At 42.6% G+C, this 20,637-nt stretch overlaps 1 protein-coding gene across 1 annotated transcript in view; it reads left to right on the forward strand.

Moving 5' to 3' along the window:
- The window catches only part of CALY (calcyon neuron specific vesicular protein), a 190,338-nt gene that overhangs the window by 155,151 nt on the left and 14,550 nt on the right, over positions 1-20,637 (forward strand). Inside the window, exon 5 of the mRNA XM_030203194.1 lies at positions 10,145-10,258. Coding sequence (XP_030059054.1) covers positions 10,145-10,258 — 114 coding nt within the window. The remainder of the gene's footprint in view (positions 1-10,144; positions 10,259-20,637) is intronic.

Raw genomic sequence — 20,637 nt, forward strand, 5'->3', positions numbered from 1 at the left:
CTGGAGTTCATAAGACGTAGCATATGTATAGTCAACATGTCCAGGTGTGCTTGAAAATTACTTTTAATCAAGCTTGTAGCACCCAAAATGATGGGAAACATTTCTCTATCTTTCTGCCATATTTTCTTGGTTTTGGACTGTATTTTATATTATCTTCTCTTTCTCCACATGATTCACAGAGTAATCGCTGGGGACTGACATCTCTATGATCAATGCCTTCTGGTTTTTTTCTCTTTTACCACTATGTCCAATTTCCTTGCATCCAGCTTTTTTTTATCAGTCAGAATGGAAATGTCTCATCGGATCATAAACTCTTCATTCTGCATAATTCTCTTAGGGTCATGATTCCAGTGCTTCTCTGGTACAGCAATGTAATGTTTGGAAAGTGTACAATGGATGAGATGTGCCATCTTGTTGTGTTTTTCTGTGTAGAAATTTTCTGCCATCAGAATTTTATAATCAACTGTGAGATGAGTGACTGTTTCCAGTATTTTTCTTATAGAATCTATATACGTCTGTTGTACCATTTTTTTCTATGCAGACTCTGAACCATCCTGTCTGTAATCCACTGTCCTCCAACAGCAACTGTGAATCTCTTATCCTTGGGTTTCAATTTACCTCTTCTTAACCATTCTTGTGTCCAGATTTGATCCAGTGCAACTCACACAATTTAGGAGAAGCATAATCAAATCTTACTAAATGACCACTAATACAAGTGGCATTATTTGCGAATCAACTGTAGCCTCAATATAAGCTGCTGAGAAAGGCCAACAATAAGACTATTACAGTAGTCTAATCAGGTGCTTGAGTTGGTGATCTCAAATCATGGCAATACAAATAAGGTCTCAATTGACATATATGAACCAAAAGGTAACTGAACACAAACAAGTCCCATGGGGTAATAGCAGCAAAGGAACAATGGACAGTTGGAAATATTTGTCTGTTACTCTTGTTAATAAAAACAGTATAAAAAAAAAAAAAGAAGCAGGAAAAGGAAGAAGGCTTGACAGACAATGGGATTTGCTGTAGTACATAGTGTTTTTATCTACCCCTCTCTAGACCCCCGCAGGACCCTTCCCCACGGAGGTGTACAGAGGGTTTGTTCTTCTAAGATCTTGTTAATCACCACCGCCTCCCTGAATTCCAGTGACACCCCATTCCATGGGTATCGGCGCTGGGGAGGTAACAGAAGGCGCAGTTCAAATCTAATTTCCATGACCACAGCTTTCTGTCTATTTGGATCTAAGTGAATCTTTGGCCATTTATGTTCCCACATGAAATCTATGAAATATATGAAATATATGTGAATGAGAAATCTTACGTGTGTGTGTGTTATTCTGTGAAACAGGTGGAAGAGAGAGAATAGATTGAAACAAAGACAGAAACAGTTTTGTTACAGAAATAGTGTATTTATTCTCACCCAAATCAGGACTTCAGTTTGGTACATTCATAGGACAGATTCTGGATTCAACCGGCCAGAGCTTCGCTCCTTCAAGATTCGTTGGGGAAAACGTTCCAACGATAGCTCTGATGCCCACTTCTTATATAGTATTTGGTCCCCATACAAGTCTATGGAGAGGGACTTTTTTTCTCTACTCTTGCTTCATCTCTGAATCACACTTAACCGCAGATCAGGTGCCCACCTGCCCCTCCTCTCAAAGATTGCTTCATAGTGCCAATTTCAACACTTTTAAAACCTCTTTCCTAATCCTGAGAGAGAGATCTATGTCTTTATATCTTGTGATACTGGAAGCCATTTTATAAAGACAATCTCCATTTTAAGAACCAAACTTTTTTCCTTTTTTGTCATTAATTTCTACATCGTAAGTGTTACACTCAATTTAAAAGTTGTACCGGGTTTCATTAAGACTCACCAAGCAGTCCTGCTCTTGCAGGCTCTCTACTATAAGGCCATCAGCTGGTTATCAGGCCTAGTTAGTGCTTTTCAGCTGTTTTGAGCTGTGTAGCTTGGCCCACCACCATTCCAGTGGATAGGTCTCAAGCTAGAACACATATTAACAATAGATAATATATAAGACTCGACACGGCACTGCATTTTGGCACTGTGGTGCCTGCTTTAGGAGTCTACAAACAAACAAACAAATATAAATAAAACATTTTTAAAAAATGAACGTAACAAAATATTGCTATATATTGCTCAATTGACTATAAAACATGGATGGTAAAAACATGACTGAAGAAGCTTGGATATGTAAGAATGGAAACTTAAATCTGAATCCAGTATCACATACATTCTTTACATGAATCTTTTCTTTTTTTTTTCCCCTGAAATTTTATTAAGGTTTTCAAATAACAAAAATAGTAATAAAAACAGTAAAGTAGAACAATAAAGATAGGACATATTGATGATAGCTGGAGAAGTGATTCAGAACAGAATATGTACTAGCATTGAGAGTAGTTAAGAAATATTAACCCATTGAGTGAATATCTTTTCTAATGCCCAATCTAAAAATTCCAATCTGTTCCCCACCCAAAGGGTCTCACTTTTGGCAAGCTTCAATTTTAATTGAAGTTCTACCTAATATAGAAACAATGCCCTCACACTTATGCCATGCTACACTTTAATGGAAGTAAAAGTTCAATGTCATCAGCAAACCTATAAAACCAAACTTCCAACGTACGTAACATGCTTGCAAATGGAAATAAAAAATATTGAAAACATAAGATAATAAACCCTACCTTAAGGGACTCCACATTCAGAGCCCATACCACATTCAGAGCCCATATAGTACAATAGCAGAATATATTCTCCAAACCATTACCTGTGGCATTCCCCAAGGATATATACGATCACTGATCCTGTTTAATATATTCATGGAACTGCTAGCCACATGGAATCAGTCATTAGGGAGTCCTTTTACTAAGGTGTGCTGAAAAATGGGTTGCGGTAGTGTAGGCGCTGGTTTTGGGTGTATGGTGATCCATTTTTTAGTGTACCTGTAAAAAGGCCTTTTTTTTTTTTTTTTTTGCTGAAAATGGACGTGCGGCAAAATCAAAATTGCCATGCATCCATTTTGGGTCTGAGAACTTACTGCCAGTCATTGACCTAGCGGTAAAGAATCCGGGCGGTAATGACCTACGTGCGTCAAATGCCACTTGGCACGTGTCCAAAAATATAAAATATTTTCCAGATGCACGTATCGGATGCGCGCCAAAAATGAAATTACTGCAAGAGCCACGCGGTAGTCGGGTGGTAACTCCATTTTGGTGCACATTCGGCATGCGTAGACGCTTAGGCGGCTTAGTAAAAGGGCCCCTAGATCTGACATCATTTATATGTTTATGTTTATTGTAGTCTTGATATACTGCCTTAGTTTATATATGTTGACCCCATGCAGCCTCAAGATATTCTGATAATAAATGAAAACTGAACAGTATTGCAAATTGGTTGCTTTCCCATTTATTAAAATGGAATCAATAATGTTCAGCTCCTACATCGGCTTTCTATGGCAGGAGTAGATATTAAAATTGTTGATTCTTTACTCACATCCTCCCTGTCTCCTCGGCTCATAACCTTGGAGTCATCTTTGATTCCTCTCTCTCCTTCTCTGCACATATTCAACAGATCGCCAAAACCTGTCATTTCTTTATCTACAACATTAACAAAATTTGCCCCTTCCTTTCTGAATACGCCACCAGAACCCTTATCCAAACCCTTGTCACTTCTTGCTTAGACTATTGCAATTTACTTCTCACTGGTCTTCCGCTCAACCATCTCTCTCCTCTCCAATCTGTCCAAAATTCTGCGGCACGACTTATTTTCCGTCAGAATCATTATACCCACACTAGCCCACTCCTCAAGTCACTTCATTGGCTCCCTGTCCACTTCCGCATACAGTTTAAACTTCTCGTACTGACTTTTAAATGCATCCACTCTGCAGCCCCTCATTGCCTTTCCACTCTCATCTCTCCCAACATTCCTCCCCGTGAACTCCGCTCACTGGACAAATCTCTCTTGTCGTCCCCCTTCTCCTCCACTGCTAACTCCAGGCTTCGTTCCTTTTCTATCGCGGCTCCTTATGCCTGGAATAGACTTCCTGGACCTATATGTCTAGCTTCATCTCTACCTGTTTTCAAATCTATGCTGAAAACCCACCTTTTCGCTATTGCTTTTAGCTCCTAGCCACTACTCAATTGCCCTCCCCCTTGTCCCTTCCTTCCTTCCTTCCTTCTTTCTCACCTTTACTTCCCTCACCCATAACTGTCTCATCTGTCTGTATTATTTAGATTGTAAGCGCTTTTGAGCAGGGACTGTCTCTCTTTATGTCAGGTGCTCAGCGCTGCGTGCATCTGGTAGCGCTATACAAATGCTAATAATAATAATTTTGTGAGTCATAATAGATGATACATTGAGCTTTTGCCAGCATATCTGTTTGAATATATGCAGAAATGCTTCTTCAAATTAAAAAAGATTTTTTTTCAGTGAATTCATTTTTCAATCAAAAATTGCTGTGTATAATGTTCTTTTCATTGGTACTCAGTCATTTAGATTATTGCAACTCTCTCTTTCAGGGCATATGTCAGTCCCAACTGAAATGGCAAACATCAGAAAAAAGAGCAGACACGTAAAAAAGTAAAATGATATTTATTTCCAAGTCATCAAAACAGCACACAATTTTCTTTATTCGCCCAACTTGGCCATGTTTCGCCCTACAAGGGCTGCATCAGGGGCTAAACAAATAACCAGCAGAAGCAGTCCAATGTTTTCCCTGTCTGGTTAGTGCAATACAACACTAGAAATTAGCAAGAGGTTTCCTTTTACAAGCAGCTGTTACATCAGCCACAGCAACTTGGCATACAGGCTGCCTTCAAATGCAAACAAAGGCATGCATAAAAGCGTCATTTGATGTGTCTGACTTTTTTTGCTCCTGTTGTGTAAATAGTTTGCTGATATTTTTGGACTTTTTTTTACTTTTTGACTATGGATTATTTTTTGTTGTTGTTGGTTTATTATTATTTTTTCTTGTTGTTTGTTTTTTCCCCTTTTATGTGGGTTTTATGAGTATATTCTATACCTCGCTCTGGATAAGGGTGGGTTATCCTATATAATAATTCTCACCACCAACGTTCTAATGTGTCTGCCTGTGTCTGTGGCTCCTTCAGCGTTGCTGAGCTAGGCTCCGTAGCCAGGCTGACGTCACTCACAGCTGGCTGTCGGCTCTGCAGCCGCTCCTCTCGCCTCTCACGTCACTGCCCCTCTCTCTGACCCTGAAACTCGGAGGGAGGGAGGGGGACGATGACCCTGGAACTGGGAGGGAGGGGGGACCCTGGTAGGGGGGGACCCTGGCACACACTCTCATTCTCACACACATACTTGCACCCAGTCTCAATCTCTCTCTGTCACATACACACACTCGCACATTCACTCTCTCTCTCACCAGTCACTCTCACTCTCACACACACTCTCTCAAACATACACACTCCGAGGAAAACCTTGCTAGCACCCATTTCATTACATACAGAAACGGGCCTTTTTTACTAGTAAATAAAAAAATCTAAATCTAACTATGACAGAATATATATCTTTTTGCAGAAGTGAGAGAGGAGTGCTACATTTAGACAGATAATATAAAAGATGACATAAAAAGGACAATATATCTCTCCATATATTGTGCTAATCTTTTGTAGGACAACGTCTAACAGGTGTTCTTCCACAGTTTTAAAACCACAAGAGATGTCCTGTATTGAACAGTAATGTAGCTGTTATCAAAGAATGCATATGTGCTTCAAAAGAAGGTTGAAGGACTTAGCAAGATGTAGTAACTGACACTACAGGTAACAAAATGAAGAAATGTTGTGAACACCCAAGTACAATTATATAATTCACGTATGTTACAGACAAATTTCGCTATTTATAAGATTTATACAATTATACAAAGCAGATACAGACAGCCAACCGTAAATAGTACCTTAATAATACTGTAAAGCAATGTATACCCACACTTATATTGACTACAGCAAACAAAAAGACACTAAAAAAAGGTTTTAAAAGACTGCATATACCAGTGTGCTGACATGCAATGCATGGCCACATCTTCAGAAAAGTATGGTGAGCAAATAAGTCAAGTAGCGTAATTTTAAACGGATCTACATATTGAATATTAAATACTAAATATTTGCTATATCATAATGATCAGGTCACCAAAGTTCATGTGTACAGTAAAAATAATGACTAATGCAATACAAAGGTCAACACTGGAATTGGTAAGTTTGGCTGCGTGTGAATGTAATCCACTGTAAAACCATTTTATAACTAGAGCAAATATACTTTCACAAAGAGGATATATTTCTCTTACAAATGAGAGTTAAAAAGGGGGCATCACAGAAGAAATGAAAAATCACTCCGGGACTGATCACAAAAAGCGCATAAGTGTCACAGCTCGCTCTGGTAAAAAGCGTGGGGGCAGTAAAAACACCGAGCATGCATAATCTCTCTGATTATATTGTGAATGAACAGCCTCATTACCCCCCCGCACTACTAACAATGATATGTTGGCACTAGTACTCTTAGTAGGAGCTGCCTAGATAATGTGTTTGATGGGTGGGGTAGATGCCCCGAATAAACTTGGAAACTTGAAGTAACCTACCCACTTATCTATGATTAGAGTCATAGTTTCAGAAGTTTAAAGGAAAATTGAAAACTAACAAAGCATTCAGGGGTCCTTTTACAAAGTCACAGTAAAAAGTGGCCTGTGTTAGTGTGGGCATGTCTTTTAGCCGCGCTGGGCCATTTTTTACCATGGCTGGAAAAAAGGCTATTTTTAATGGGCCGGGAAATGGGCCTGTGCTAATATTAAACCTAGTACATGCCTATTTATGGCCTGAGCCCTTACCGCCACCTGTTGATCTAGCAGTAAGGGTTCACGTGCTACCCGTGCGGTAACCACGCAGCGTGTGCCAACTTGTACGCACTGCCGGTTATCGCCGGGAATGCCCCCTATGGTAAAAAATAGAAAAATATTTTCTACCGTGTGATTCAGCACGCACCAAAATCGGAATTATCGCCGAGCTCATGCACTACCCCAGCGGTAGTGCCGATTGGGTATGTGCTACCCGTACATTAGCCCTACCATGCCTTTGTAAAAGGGCCCCTCAGTTTTTCATGATCACAAAAGATACAAAGGCAGGATGTGGTTATAGAGTTATGACATCAAAATCAACTGGAGAATACAGAGACTGTCTTTTAACTACTTTAACAATATTTCCTATTGAAAATTTTTTACTTTTTCTCTATTCATTTCATTCTGTTCTACAATGAAGAATAATCCAAATTTAGATGGTAGCTTCGATATGCTGTATAATAAGATATTAATAAGCTTGAAACTTAAATGCTAACTTTAATGACTTATCCTCTCATTACCACTTGCAAATTGATACCTTCCAAAAAGAAGCTTATCTTTTGTCTTCCTGAAATTCATTACTGTTTTAGCGTCAATAGCCTGGCCCGAAAAGGCATTCCATGCACCCACCATTCTTTCTATGAAAGAATATTTTCTGATGTTGGTCCTGAATCTATCCCCTTTGAGTCTCATATCGTGGCCTCTTGTTCCAGTAATTCAAAATTTAGTTTAATTAAAAAGTGTACAGTCATAGAAAATTCAGTTCATAGACTGGTGGGTATAATTTTGAAAAAAAGGAGAGAATAAATTGGGGAGTCTATATCTGCATTTGAAAACCCTCAAAATAAAGTTTTGGGGGAAGAGAGAAGCATCTTAGTTGCATTTTGAAATATATTGAAATGATCTTTTTGGAGGGAAACTTTTTTTCAACATAATTGATTTTCAGAAAATTAATAGACATCTGTTTCATAAACAACAAAATCTGACAACTCTGGAGTGGTATCAGAAACACAGATGATGCTCTTCAGATAAGAATAGCAACAATAAAAACAAAAAGGATTTTATTTTGCTTGAGTACTGCATGCTATAGAAATACAGCAATGGGGTTCCATCATGTGTTAATGAGGAATGATTATTGAACTAACAAGGTGAACATTTGCCTGCTAGCAGTTCCAGGAACTTCAATATTTTTTTTTGTATTCTTTTAGGTTAGCCATTTATCCTCAGAGTGGGGCCCTTGATTATCAGGTACAAGAGTAGTTGATAATCAACCAGTAGGCGCAAAGAGATTTATTCCAAGAGTAAACATAAAATTAGTGGTAGTATATATAGAGGAGTCTAGTCACTTCCAATATATTTTCAGTAGCTCGATATGTTTCTGTACTACATCTGTGTTTGTTTCAGAGTCAATCGTACAACTGAGTGTTCTGGATGTTAAACCCAAAATCCACCTAAAAGAAAGGGCATAACATACCATATAACATGATCACCAGTTAAATGAAATTATACACTTATAGAAAAAGCAAACAGGAATACAGAAAACAGTAAGACTAATAGAACTAAAATGAAAAATAATGATGAAATTAACATGCTTGAATAATATTAAATAAAAATCCTTCTTTACCTTAAAGAGTACACCAAACAGTGCTAATGGTTATCTAAAATGAGCTCCCTAAGCTCACTGCTGCAAAGGAAACAGACACTGAAAAATCTGCTTACATGAAGCAAAGTAAGAAGCATTAAAATACCTAGTTAAACAAGATATCACTAATCCATGTAATGAAGGTAGGTATATTGCTATCAAGTGATCATACACTACTACAGGGTCTACAGAAGTGAGATGGGAAGAAGGGCTTCATCGGGGGCTTCCTGTCTCGAGGTGGAATGGAAGGGAGATCCAGATTGAGGAAGGAGGGTGCTGCTACCTGGAAGTTAACTTGGCACCAGCCAATATTTCATTTATTTATTTATGACATTTCTATCCCGCATTATCCCAAACAAGTTTGGGTTCAATGTGGCTAACAATAAACATTTGCCAAAAGTACAATACAATTAGTAATAGTATATGTAGTAATAATACAATATACAAACTTCACTACTATTGAATAACAAGAGCAGGGTTGCAAGCATGCCTGAGAAAAAGGTTTGGATAGCTTCCTAAAAGAAAGTCTATAACCCTTTATTAAGATGGACTTGGGGAAAATCCACTGCTTATTTCTAGCATAAGCAGCTTAAACTGTATTGTACTGTTTTGGAATCTTGCCAGGTACTTGTGGATTGACTACTGTTGGAAACAGGATGCTGGGCTCGAGGGACCTTCGGTCTGTCCCAGTATGGCAACACTTACATATTTATGTAACAATTATAAGTGCGATTAAGGGATTTACTAAATAAAATTGTTTTCAACAGCTTATGAAATAAGAGGTTATCGTTAACATACCTTAATGGATTATGCAGAGAATTCCATATCTTCGTACCTTGGTAGGTAAATACTGAGTTATGAATAGATTTATAATGAATCTTCTTACAAATTGGGTAATGAAGGATGAGATAGTCCCTAGATGTAGGAAATGCATTTCATAAAGGCACTGTCCAGTTAAGTGCTGCTGGAGGAGTAGCCTAGTGGTTAGTGCAGTGGACTTTGTCCTGGGGAACTGGGTTCAATTCCCACTTCAGCTGCTTGTGACATTGGGCAAGTCACTTAACCCTCCATTGCCCCAGGTACCAAAATTTAGATTGTGAGCCCTCTAGGGACAGAGAAAGTACTTGCATATAATGTGTACAGCGCTGCATACATCTAGTAGCGCTATAGAAATGATTAGTAGTAATATCAGCAATTTAACCAGATAGGAGGCTCTCCCGTTCGGTTAAATTGCTTTGAAAATTGACCAGTGCATGCTTTAAAGTTTTTAGCATCTTGTTTCCCTGCCCTTGATGCAGGCTTTGGTGTGCCATAGCATGTCAGGCAACTGAAAATGTATTGAAAGTACTAGACTCCTATGTATCTCACCAAATCACTTGGGTGCCTACTGGTTGATTATCCATTCCTCTTATATTGTTGCTTTTATCTATTGCATTTGGAAGTTGCCTATTCTGTCTAATGCACTTTGTAAAAGGGTCCTGCAGAGCAGAAACAGTTGAAACAATCATACTGGAGTATTTGAAGTGTTTGTCTAAAATGTCTTTATACATGATACACAGTCTGTAGATTATGAAAGCTTGTGCTATGTTTTATTCAGAAGGCTTCATGCATATTTTATTGTTATTCTTTCTCATTCTTTTAGCTGACTGGTCTCATTCTAATTACCATGGCATTTCTGGCCTGTCTTCTCATGTTGGTCATGTACAAGGCGCTCTGGTATGATCAGTTAAGCTGCCCAGAAGGCTTTGTGTTTAAGGTGAGGTAACCAATGATTTTCTAACACTGTATTTTGGATGGCACTAAACTGTAAATGAAGCTGTGAAGTTTAAAGTACTACCTATGCAATTGTTTATCTTTAGAACAAGGATCTTGATCCAGTCCTCTAGACATACCAAGATATCCAGAATGAATATACATGAGATAGATTTACAGGCAATTGAGGTAGTTCTTGCAAATTTATTTAATGCATATTCATTGTGAATGTCCTGAAAATCTGGCTGGCTCGGTGTGTCCTGAGGACTGAGTTGAGACCAACTGCTCTAAAAGAAAAACTCTGCCAGCCGTTCAGTGTAAAATGTTTTTTTTTTCTCCAGTTCTTTGATATACAGTATGAATGAGGGCTAGATGCACTAAAGTCCTCGGAAGAGCCATTCCCTTACTGATTCCATAGCGAAGAACGGCCATGCATCAAGGAAATGGAATGCAAATGAGCTACTCGTTGTAGCTCACTTGCATTATTTATTTCCTCGGAAAACAATCGGCCAGTCGGCCGGTTGAGCATGCATAGAGCAGCCAAGCGTTATGCTGGCTGCTCTGCGCATGCCAAGGATGTCCTTCACTAAAAAAACAAACAAACAAAGCACGTCTCTGACGAGCAAAAAAAAATAGGACGTCGTACTTCTTAATTTTTACTCTTGCTCTTCTGTTTTAAATCTTCCTTTGAGACATTTTTCCCTTCCTCATCGGCAGCTGAAGAGAGGGCTAATGGACAATTGTGAGGCTCCCCTACGGCCTCTCAGCCAATCACAGCGTGTTTAGCTGACATCAGTGACAGCTGAATGCTCTGTGATTGGCTGAGAGAGATCTGGAGGAGGGGCATAATCGAGCACCCTTGAAAAAAAGCCCGTCCTGCTCATCAGGGACGTCCTTCTAAAGTGCCTAACATGGACGTCCTTCACTAAACCAAAAAAGGATGTCCCTGATGAGCAGGACGGGCTTTTCTTCAAGGGTGCTTGATTATGCCCCTCCTCCAGCTCTCAGCCAATCACAGTGTGTTTAGCTGTCACTAGTGTCAGCTAAATGCGCTGTGATTGGCTGAGAGGCCGTGGGGAGGGGGGGCTCACAATCATCTATTAGCCCTCTCTCTTCAGCTGCTGATGAGGAAGGGAAAAATGTCTCAAAGGAAGATTTAAAACAGAAGAGTACAAATTAAGAAGTACGACGCCCTTTTTTTGTTATTGTTTTGAGTGAAGGACATCCAAAAAGGACGACTTTTTGGAGTGGGTTTTTATTATTTATTATTACGTGAAGGAAGTCCAAAAAGAACGTCTTTGGAGTAGGGTTTTTTCCCCCAGGTGAAGGACGTCCAAAAAGGATGTCCCTCATGACATTTTTTTTCTTCCGATTCTTTCCTGTGCCCCAACGAGAGGTGTAGACCTCCCATTAGGTTTTCCACAGTAAGGGGATCGGAAAACGGTTGTGCATCTCATTATAATAGCCTTACAACGGTAGTGCAGCTCATTATAATAGCCTTTGGATCATCTGCATTCCGTTTTCGTTAGTTGCTACCGTGATCGGAAAATGGCTCGGAGAAGCCTTTAGTGCATGCCACGGTTTACTACTTGCTCGTTAATGGCTCGTTAAGTTTAGTGCATCTGGCACTCTCACCCAGATGATCAAAAGCCCCGCGCTGTTCCAAACAGCGCTCTAAAATAGCGCTGGAACAGCGCGGGGCGCTATTGGACCTATGATCAGAGATAATGCATGCAAATTTAAGCAGCACAATTATCTCTGATCATGGGGTAGAATTGTGCCTGAGCATGCGCTCAGCACAATCCTCCCACACTTGTTTGACTGGTCTGGGCTGTCAAAATCCCAAACCTGTCAAACACAGGGGCTGGAGGTCCATGGGACCACCAGGCCCTGACTACCCCTGCCCCGAGCAAAGGGGGCTGGAGGTCCAGCAGACCTCTGGTCCCCCCCAACGATCCCCCCCCCAGGTTCAGGGAGGGCTGGAGATCCGGTGGGTCTCCAGCCCCCAACCCCCCAGCAAATGGTCCCTGGTGGTCCAGTGGGCGCCAACCAAGCCCCCCCCCCCCAGCGACAGGGGGGTCTGGAGGTCCGCTGGACCGCCGGTCCCCCCTCCCCAACCCAACCCTCTGCATTGACGAGGGTCCCTGTGTGATGAACTTGTCACTCCATCCGCTGCCCACCATCCCTCTCTGCCCACCCGCCCCCCTACCTTGGTTGGAGGAGGGACGCAGCCTGCCTCCCTCCTCTTCCTTCGACGCCGCAAAATGGCAGCACAACCCTGTCCAGTGCATCCTGGGTGGGGCTACACACCATCCCAGCGCATCCCAGGATGTGGTAGCCGTGTTAGACCACTTTTAAAGGTAATCAATACAAATAAAACAATATAAAACATGGAAAAGAAAATAAGATTATACCTTTTTTATTGGACATAACTTAATACATTTTTTGATTAGCTTTTGATTAGTATTGAGTTATCATCTTATTTTCTTTTCCATGTTTTATTTTGTTTTAGTTCTATTGATTACCTAATGAGTCTTAAAAATAGGTTTTGAAAGCTTTCATAAATACAGAATATTGAAAAATTTCCCTGAATATTCAACGGTAATGAATTCCTCCAATGGGGCAATTGATACGAGAATGTGCCGTTGAACAAAGTTTTGTATGTCACACCTCTCGGACTAGGGCATTATAGCAGCAAAGCTAATCTACTAGAGTCATTTGAGTAACGACCCCTTTTTAAGAACTTGGGTATGTCCACTGGTTTGACATATTGGTTATCTCCACTGTTTGTTGGTGTTTGTTCATATTTGCTGTGGAGATCATCCCTTCCTTTTGTTTGAGGAAAATACATGGGCCTGATTTTCTAAGGCCATTTTTTTTTGTGTCTATGCAAAACAAGCTTAGTAGATCCGACTCCATATTTCCTTTGGCCTCAAAGCAAAAGCAAAGATGTACTTTGCAATCATATTAATAATTAGTTTTTCTCATCTATAAATCCAACCTGTCAAAACTTAATTTTTACCAGAAAAATGCCAGATAAATTTAAAGACATTTCACTATACAAAATCACATTTGCTTATTCTTGAAATTTCAGAACAGTATATTTGCATCCATAATATGAAATTTTGTTTTCCTTCTTGGTAATCTCACCTATATATTTCTAGTAATCTATCTGAATTATTTTTCACAAGCTTATTAAAGTATAATGAATAGTATAAATTGCAGCATTGTCAGTACCTTGGCTGAAACTCTGTAATCCTAGTATGTTTCATTAGCTGGACAAAGTAAGAGCATTCAGATTTACTAGTGTAGCCCTGGTCTATTCCTCAGTCAGGGTCGCAAGCTAAGCTCCCCAGGTCAGGTGCCTGGGACTGGGATTCACAAAACAGATTTGTACTTCAGATGAACTGGGCATAGGCTGGGACTGAAGAAAATCTCCTGTAGGCTGAAGGGTATTCCCACCCTGGGGAATGCAAGAGTCCGCTTCAAATGAACTTCAAACTTCCTTTTACTGGATCAAGGTAAAACCAACAACAGTTCATAAACAAACCTTATTTCTTCAATTTAAGTTCATAAGAAGCCAAAGTTACATCCAATCAAAGTCCATTGAAAGTCTGTCCCATCCTGGATTAGGGATCCTCTGGCTAACTGTCAAAGTACTACCGGGAATGGGGCTCCTCCACACCCATATCCCTTCTGCCTAAGGTGTCTTTTTCCACTAGGCAGTCCTTCCTTCTCATGGTTCTCCTCGAAGGGGACCCTATTCAAACCTACTCATACTGCCTCTGCCCCCTGGCAGAGGTTTCCAGCAACCAGCCACTCCACCTATTTAGCTCCAGGACTCCCCCTCAGTACTCAGGGTCTCGGTGAAGGGGAGGCAATCAAAGACCTGGATCCACTTTTCACAGTCCCTTTTATCACTTCTCCACCCCACCTCCGAAGGCTGGGCTCACCCATTTCCACCCACCGGGCCAGCTTTACCATCCCCCTTTTTCATAGTGACCCCCAGAAAATCCTCCCACCTCCTGCCTGCAGCAGAAGCATTTTCAGGGGGGGGGGGGGGGGGTCACACTAGGAATCAAACTCAGCAAAAGGTACAAGAACAAGCAAAGCTGACTGTCCAGAAATCATAATCAGTAAACCATGCAGATGCCTTGGGAACATTAATCTGTTACAAAAAGTGGCAATAGTGCTAGGCATTAAAATCCTTTCAATTTATTGTATAACTTAACAGGAAGAACTCTGACAGAGGCGGTGATTTCAAGCCTCACAGCTAAAAGGATGCAATATATTCATGATATCAACACTTATTCTCTGGATATATTACATTCCCTGAATGATTAAGCTTGGAATGATCAAGATTTCTACTTTGATGGGCTAGAAATAATGAATTTTACTGTTCTGTACCACTGCCTCTTTTAACAAATGACTGACATTTCTGGGGCATCTGTATGGCATGCTCTTTTACCAGCCATAAATTTGAAAAGCTAGGACAAAAAAGAGAGCTGAAAGAGACTGATGGGCTGATGGATTTGCAAAAAAAAACTTGGAAATACAAGCTCTGACTTGGTTAAAAGATACACTAAATAAAGTGGCACCACTCAAAACTTATACTGTAGTTTCTGGTAGAGCTGATACCTGTAATCACTCTAAGCTGCATCTTAAAAAGACACACATGCCACACTGAGAGGTGCTGGAACAAAGATAAGGGCTAAACTGGCCAAATGTAAAGGATGCACAAGGCTCTATAATGATGCAGTTAAATAGGCCTAAAAAGAATCCACTGGGAAAATTACCCAACTAAGCTTTTCAAACTTTTAAGGCAAGATACTTTGCCAATCCAGGGAAAGCTGCCTTCTCTTTTGTGGGCTCTTTGCTGTGGGATAAGTTTCCAGTGTATTTGCAATTGATCAGTGATATTTCTAGGTCTAAGAAACATCTAAAAACATATATTTTCTTGCAGGCTTTCTTTATTAGTAAGTAAACCAGTATAAAATGCAGGATGAATTGTTGATAGTGTGGTGTCAAATCTTTGTATGCATAGATATTTCTCCGCACTTGAAAATCTTTTCTAGGCCCTTCATAGCCATTCTGCCAAGAATGATATATTGTTAGGAATGTGCATTCATTTGAAATGACTGTTGCATATTGTTTTTCACATGTCATGTCTTTTCATGTGTCGTTAATACTGTGTATTTTATTTATTTATTTATTTATTGCATTTGTATCCCACATTTTCCCACCTTTTTGCAGGCTCAAAGTGACTTACAATACATTATGAATAATGGAAATTACATTTTGTTCCAATTCGGTTATGGATTACATTGTGAAGAGTTATACAAAACAAATCAAATCAAAGTATCGTTAAGGAATATATCAATGGAAAAGAATATAGAAACATTGAAAGGAAAACAACGAAAAACTAGAGATTCTGAGGACAATATATAGCATATAAACAATGGATAGCCTATGGTATACATCTTCTTTGGTTAGAGGTATGAGTGTGGTGTGATTTCAGGATTGAGAATTATTAGGTGGATGTGTTGATGTATAACGGAGCATTGAGTGTGGATTTTATATGTTTTGTTTCTTTCCGTAGATTTTATCAAAAAGATGTGTTTTCAGTGATTTGCGGAAGTTGGTTTGTTCGTGAATCGTTTTCAGGTTGCGCGGAAGTGTGTTCCAATACTGCGTGCTCATATAGGAAAAGGTTGACGCGTGTAGCGTCTTGTATTTCAGGCCCTTGCAGTTAGGGAAGTGTAGGTTGAGGAAGGTTCGTGATGATCTTTTGGCGTTTCTGGGTGGTAAGTCAATTAATTAAGTCATGTAGGCTGGGGCTTCGCCGTGGATAATTTTGTGGACTAATGTGCATACTTTAAAAGTAATGCGTTCCTTAAGTGGGAGCCAGTGTAACTTCTCTCGTAAGGGTTTTGCACTTTCATATTTTGGTTTTCCAAAGATGAGTCTGGCTGCTGTATTCTGGGCTGTCTGAAGTTTCCTCAGGATTTGCTCTTTGCAGCCTGCGTACAGCGAGTTGCAGTAATCCAGATGACTGAGTACGAGGGATTGCACTAGGCTGCGAAAAACGGATCTTGGGAAGAATGATCTTAATCTTTTCAGTTTCCACATGCCTTAGAACATCTTTTTGGTTGTGTTGTTTGCGTGGGTTTCGAGTGTTAGGTGGCGATCGATAGTAACTCCAAGGATTTTTAACGTTTCTGAGATTGGGAGGTTTAGTTTTGGTGTATTTATAGCGGTAAATTCCTTCGTGTTCTACTGGGAAGTGAGTATCAGGCATTGAGTCTTTTCTGCATTCAGTTTCAGACGAAATGCGTCTGCCCAGGTGTTCATGATGTATAGGCTTTGGTTAATTTCGTTGAAGATTTCCTTGATGTCTTGTTTGAAAGGGATGTATATTGTTACATCGTCGGCGTATATATGTGGGTTGAGGTTATGGTTTGATAGGATTTTTGCCAAGGGGATCATCATTAGGTTGAAGATGGTTGGTGAGAGAGGTGATCCTTGCGGTACTCCACATTCAGGTGTCCATGCGGCAGACGTGGTTGAATTTGATGTGACTTGGTATGAACGCTTGGTTAGGAACCCTTTGAACCAGTTTAGGACATTTCCTCCAATGCCAAAGTATTCAAGTATGTGTAATAGGACTCCGTGGTCAACCATGTCGAAGGCACTCGACATGTCAAATTGTAGGAGGAGTACATTGTTACCAGTTGCAATCATTTGTTTAAATTTAGTCATGAGGGTAATTAATACTGTTTCTGTGCTGTGGTTTGATCGGAAACCTGATTGGGCATCATGCAATATTGAGTGTTTGTTTAGATAGTTGGTGTCGCGTGCCCGCCCATGCGGGACGCGCTCTCGAGGTCCTTTGCATACCTTCAGGCTTCTTCCCCGGGAGCGCGGGGTTTGTGAGTCCTTTAAGGCAAAATCACCCTCCAGGTAGAGAGGAGACAAAACTGGACCGGAACTCCGGACTGGATTTCTACACTGGAACACTCGGAACTGGAACGCACCGGACAGGTGCGCACTGGAGTGGGGCCCGCTGGACTGGACACACCGGAGTGGCCCCACTGGACAGGAACATACCGGAGTGAAACCCGCTGGACTGGAACACACTGGAACGGAACTGGAACACCCTGGACCTAAGCTTCACCTACACTTGACTGCCTCCCCCTCGGGTTGAGCCCTCAGGTTCTGGCAGCCGGTAGGACTTACAGGAACAACAGGAAGGAAGGTCCAGGGGAGCCCCCTGGCACCTAGGCGAAGGCAAGGCAGACAAGCAGGAACTGTCCGGGTTCTGGCAGTCAGCAGGAATCAACACAATGACTAGTAGACTGTACCCAGGCTAATAGGAACGCTATACCCAGGCAACCAGTCATACACAGGTACATACACAGAGCAAAACTCAGGAGACTAGAACAGCTATAAACCAGCTAACAACAAGCTGTGCCCAAGCTAACAAGTCATGCACTGGAAACATACACAGAACAAACTCAGGAGACTTAGTAAAGCTATACACCAGCTAACCACAAAGCTGTGCCCAAGCTAACAAGTCCTACACCGGAAACAAACCCAGAGAACTAGCAGAGCTAGGCACAGGCTACAAACCAGACGGAGCTAAGCTGGCTAATCTAACACTAGGAACAAACACAGAGAGCTAGCAGAGCTAGACACAGAAGGGTAGGAAACCCATAGAGCAAAAAACACAGAAGGGCTGAAACCCTACAGAGCTATACACACAGAAGGGCTGGAAACCCACAAGCGATAAACACAGAAGGGCTAAAACCCTACAGAGCTATAAACACAGAAGGGCTGGAAACCCACAAGCGATAAACACAGAAGGGCTGAAACCCTACAGAGCTATAAACACAGAAGGGCTGGAAACCCACAAGCGATAAACACAGAAGGGCTAAAACCCTACAGAGCTATAAACACAGAAGGGCTGGAAACCCACCAGCGATAAACACAGAAGGGCTAAAACCCTACAGAGCTATAAACACAGAAGGGCAGGAAACCCACAGAACAAAAGACAAGGAAAGCAAATGGTGCTAACAGCACACTAACCTCGGGACCTAAGGCACTGCAGAGGAAATGGCAATGCAAAGGCCAGGACTGTAGTCTTCAGGTGACTAATAAAGCCCATCAACACCAGAGCCACAGGTGCAGCAATCACCTTGCAACCAAACAGAGGCTTGACACTCAGAGCAGGCATCCCATAGAAAGTAACAGCGGGAGCCATCTTGGATACTGGCAGAGACGAAGAGGCGGCAGCCATCTTGGAAGAGGCATAGCCCACACAGGTGAGGTTCAGTAGGGCAATCAGCACACAGAGCCAGAGAGAAACTAAGACAGAGACAGAGACAGAGACAAGCAGAAGCCAGCACAGCCACTGACTCCCTGAAACAGGGTAAGTATGAGGGTAGTCACGGCCATAGTCGTGACAGTACCTCCCCCTCAAGACCCCCCTCCCGGTCCCCACAGGGGATTCAGGTGTCCAAGGGTAAGTGTGGTGAAACCTCCTGATGGGCTTCAACACACCAACATGAATCACTGGACTGGCAGTAGCAAGCACAACTGGAACTTGAAAAGAGGAGTGGCCCTTGAAACCAGGAAGTCTTGTTGGGCAACCACTATGCCGGCTTAGAGTCTGAGATGCAGCATCTTGGCTGGAACTGGAACTCGGAGCAGGCTCAGCATCTTGGCTGGAACTGGAACTTGGAGCAGGTGCAGCATCTTGGCTGGAACTGGAACTCGGAGCAGGCTCAGCATCTTGGCTGGAACTGGAACTCGGAGGAGATTCAGCTGCAAGGCTGGGCGCCCCCCTCTGGCCGGACTGGGACGTCTCTCTAACATTAGCTTCAGGCAGCGTCTGCCGAGCAGGGTTCAAGAGGAGACGGCCCTGGGATCCCCAGAGCATGCTAGCAGGCTGAAATGCAGAAAATGGGTTTCTCCGGGCCCCAAGCCGTTGAACACATCTTCTCTCAGCTATTGCTTCGGACTGAACAGGAGCTGAACCGGGACTGGGACCCGGACTACAATCAGAGTCTTGACTGGAGCGGGAACTCTGGACAGGAGCTGAACCGGGACCGGGACCCGGACTGGTATCAGAAGCTTGACTGGCAGGGCCCCTCAAACTGGACTCAGGAGCTTGGCTGGGAGCGCCCCGCGAACTGGACTTTAACTGAGGCTTGACAGAACACACCCTTTGGACAGGGATCGGAGGCTCGAGCGGAAGCGCCACTCGAACTGGCCTTCGGAGCTTGATTGGAGGTACCCTCCAGACTGGAAGCGGAGGTGCCACCTGAACCACCCTGTGGACTGGCACCGGAGGCTTGATTAGAAGCCCCCCTCGCACTGGACTCAGTGGCTGGACTGGACGGGTCACTTGGACAAGAACTGGAGACTTGACCCGGAGTGCCACTTGCATAGGCCTTGGAGACTCCATCGAAGGCTTCCCTCGGACTGGACTCGGAGACTTCAAAGGGCGTGCCACTTGAACGAGGACTGGAGGCTCGACCTGGAGCGCCACTTGCATAGGAATCTGAGACTCCGTCAGAAGCATCCCTCGGACTGGACTCAGGGGTTTCAAAGGGCTTGCCACTTGAAGGAGGACAGGAGGCTCGGTCAGCTGTGCCACTCGAACAGGAATCGGAGGTTCAATTTGCAGCGTCCCTCGGACTGGACTCAGAGGCTTGACTGGGAGCGCTACCTGAACTGGAATCGGAGGCTCAGTATGAAGCACCCCCTGGACTGGATTCAGGGACCTAGGTGTCGGCCCTTCTTGGACTGGAATCAGAGGCTTGGTACGCCGTCTCACTTGGCCGGACCTCATGGACCTGCATAGAACCGTCCCTCGGGCTGAACTCAGAAGCTTAGCTGGCGGCTTCACTCGAACAGGATTCGAAGGCTCTGCTTGAAACCCTCCTCGGACTGGACTCAGCGCTGGTGGACTGTAATCCTGAATAGGAACTAACCCGCTATGGTACCGCAGGCTGCTCTGCTGAGGGGGCCTGAGCGGAGGAATTCCCCGGCGTCTTCTTTCGGCCTCAGCCTCCGGAGTATCCCGCAGAGCTGGCTCCTCCAGAAGTCTGAGGCGGTAATCCCAGAGCGAGATAGCAGGATTCATGTCAGAAACTGGGCTATGGCGGACCAGACGCCACCAGAGACGCTTTCTTTCAGCTGCTGCTTCAGGAGTATCCTTCAGGGCAGGATCAGACAAAAGTATTTCCCGGTAATCATGGAGCGTCAAAACAGGGTTCAGAGAAAAAATTGGGTTGTAGAAATCCACACCATAATCAGGAACTGCACTGGTGCTGGACCCTGGATTGTCCACAGGGAACGAAGCTGTGGACAGGTAGCCAA

Source organism: Microcaecilia unicolor, chromosome 5 (genome assembly GCF_901765095.1).
Source record: "Microcaecilia unicolor chromosome 5, aMicUni1.1, whole genome shotgun sequence".
Lineage (NCBI taxonomy): Eukaryota > Metazoa > Chordata > Amphibia > Gymnophiona > Siphonopidae > Microcaecilia > Microcaecilia unicolor.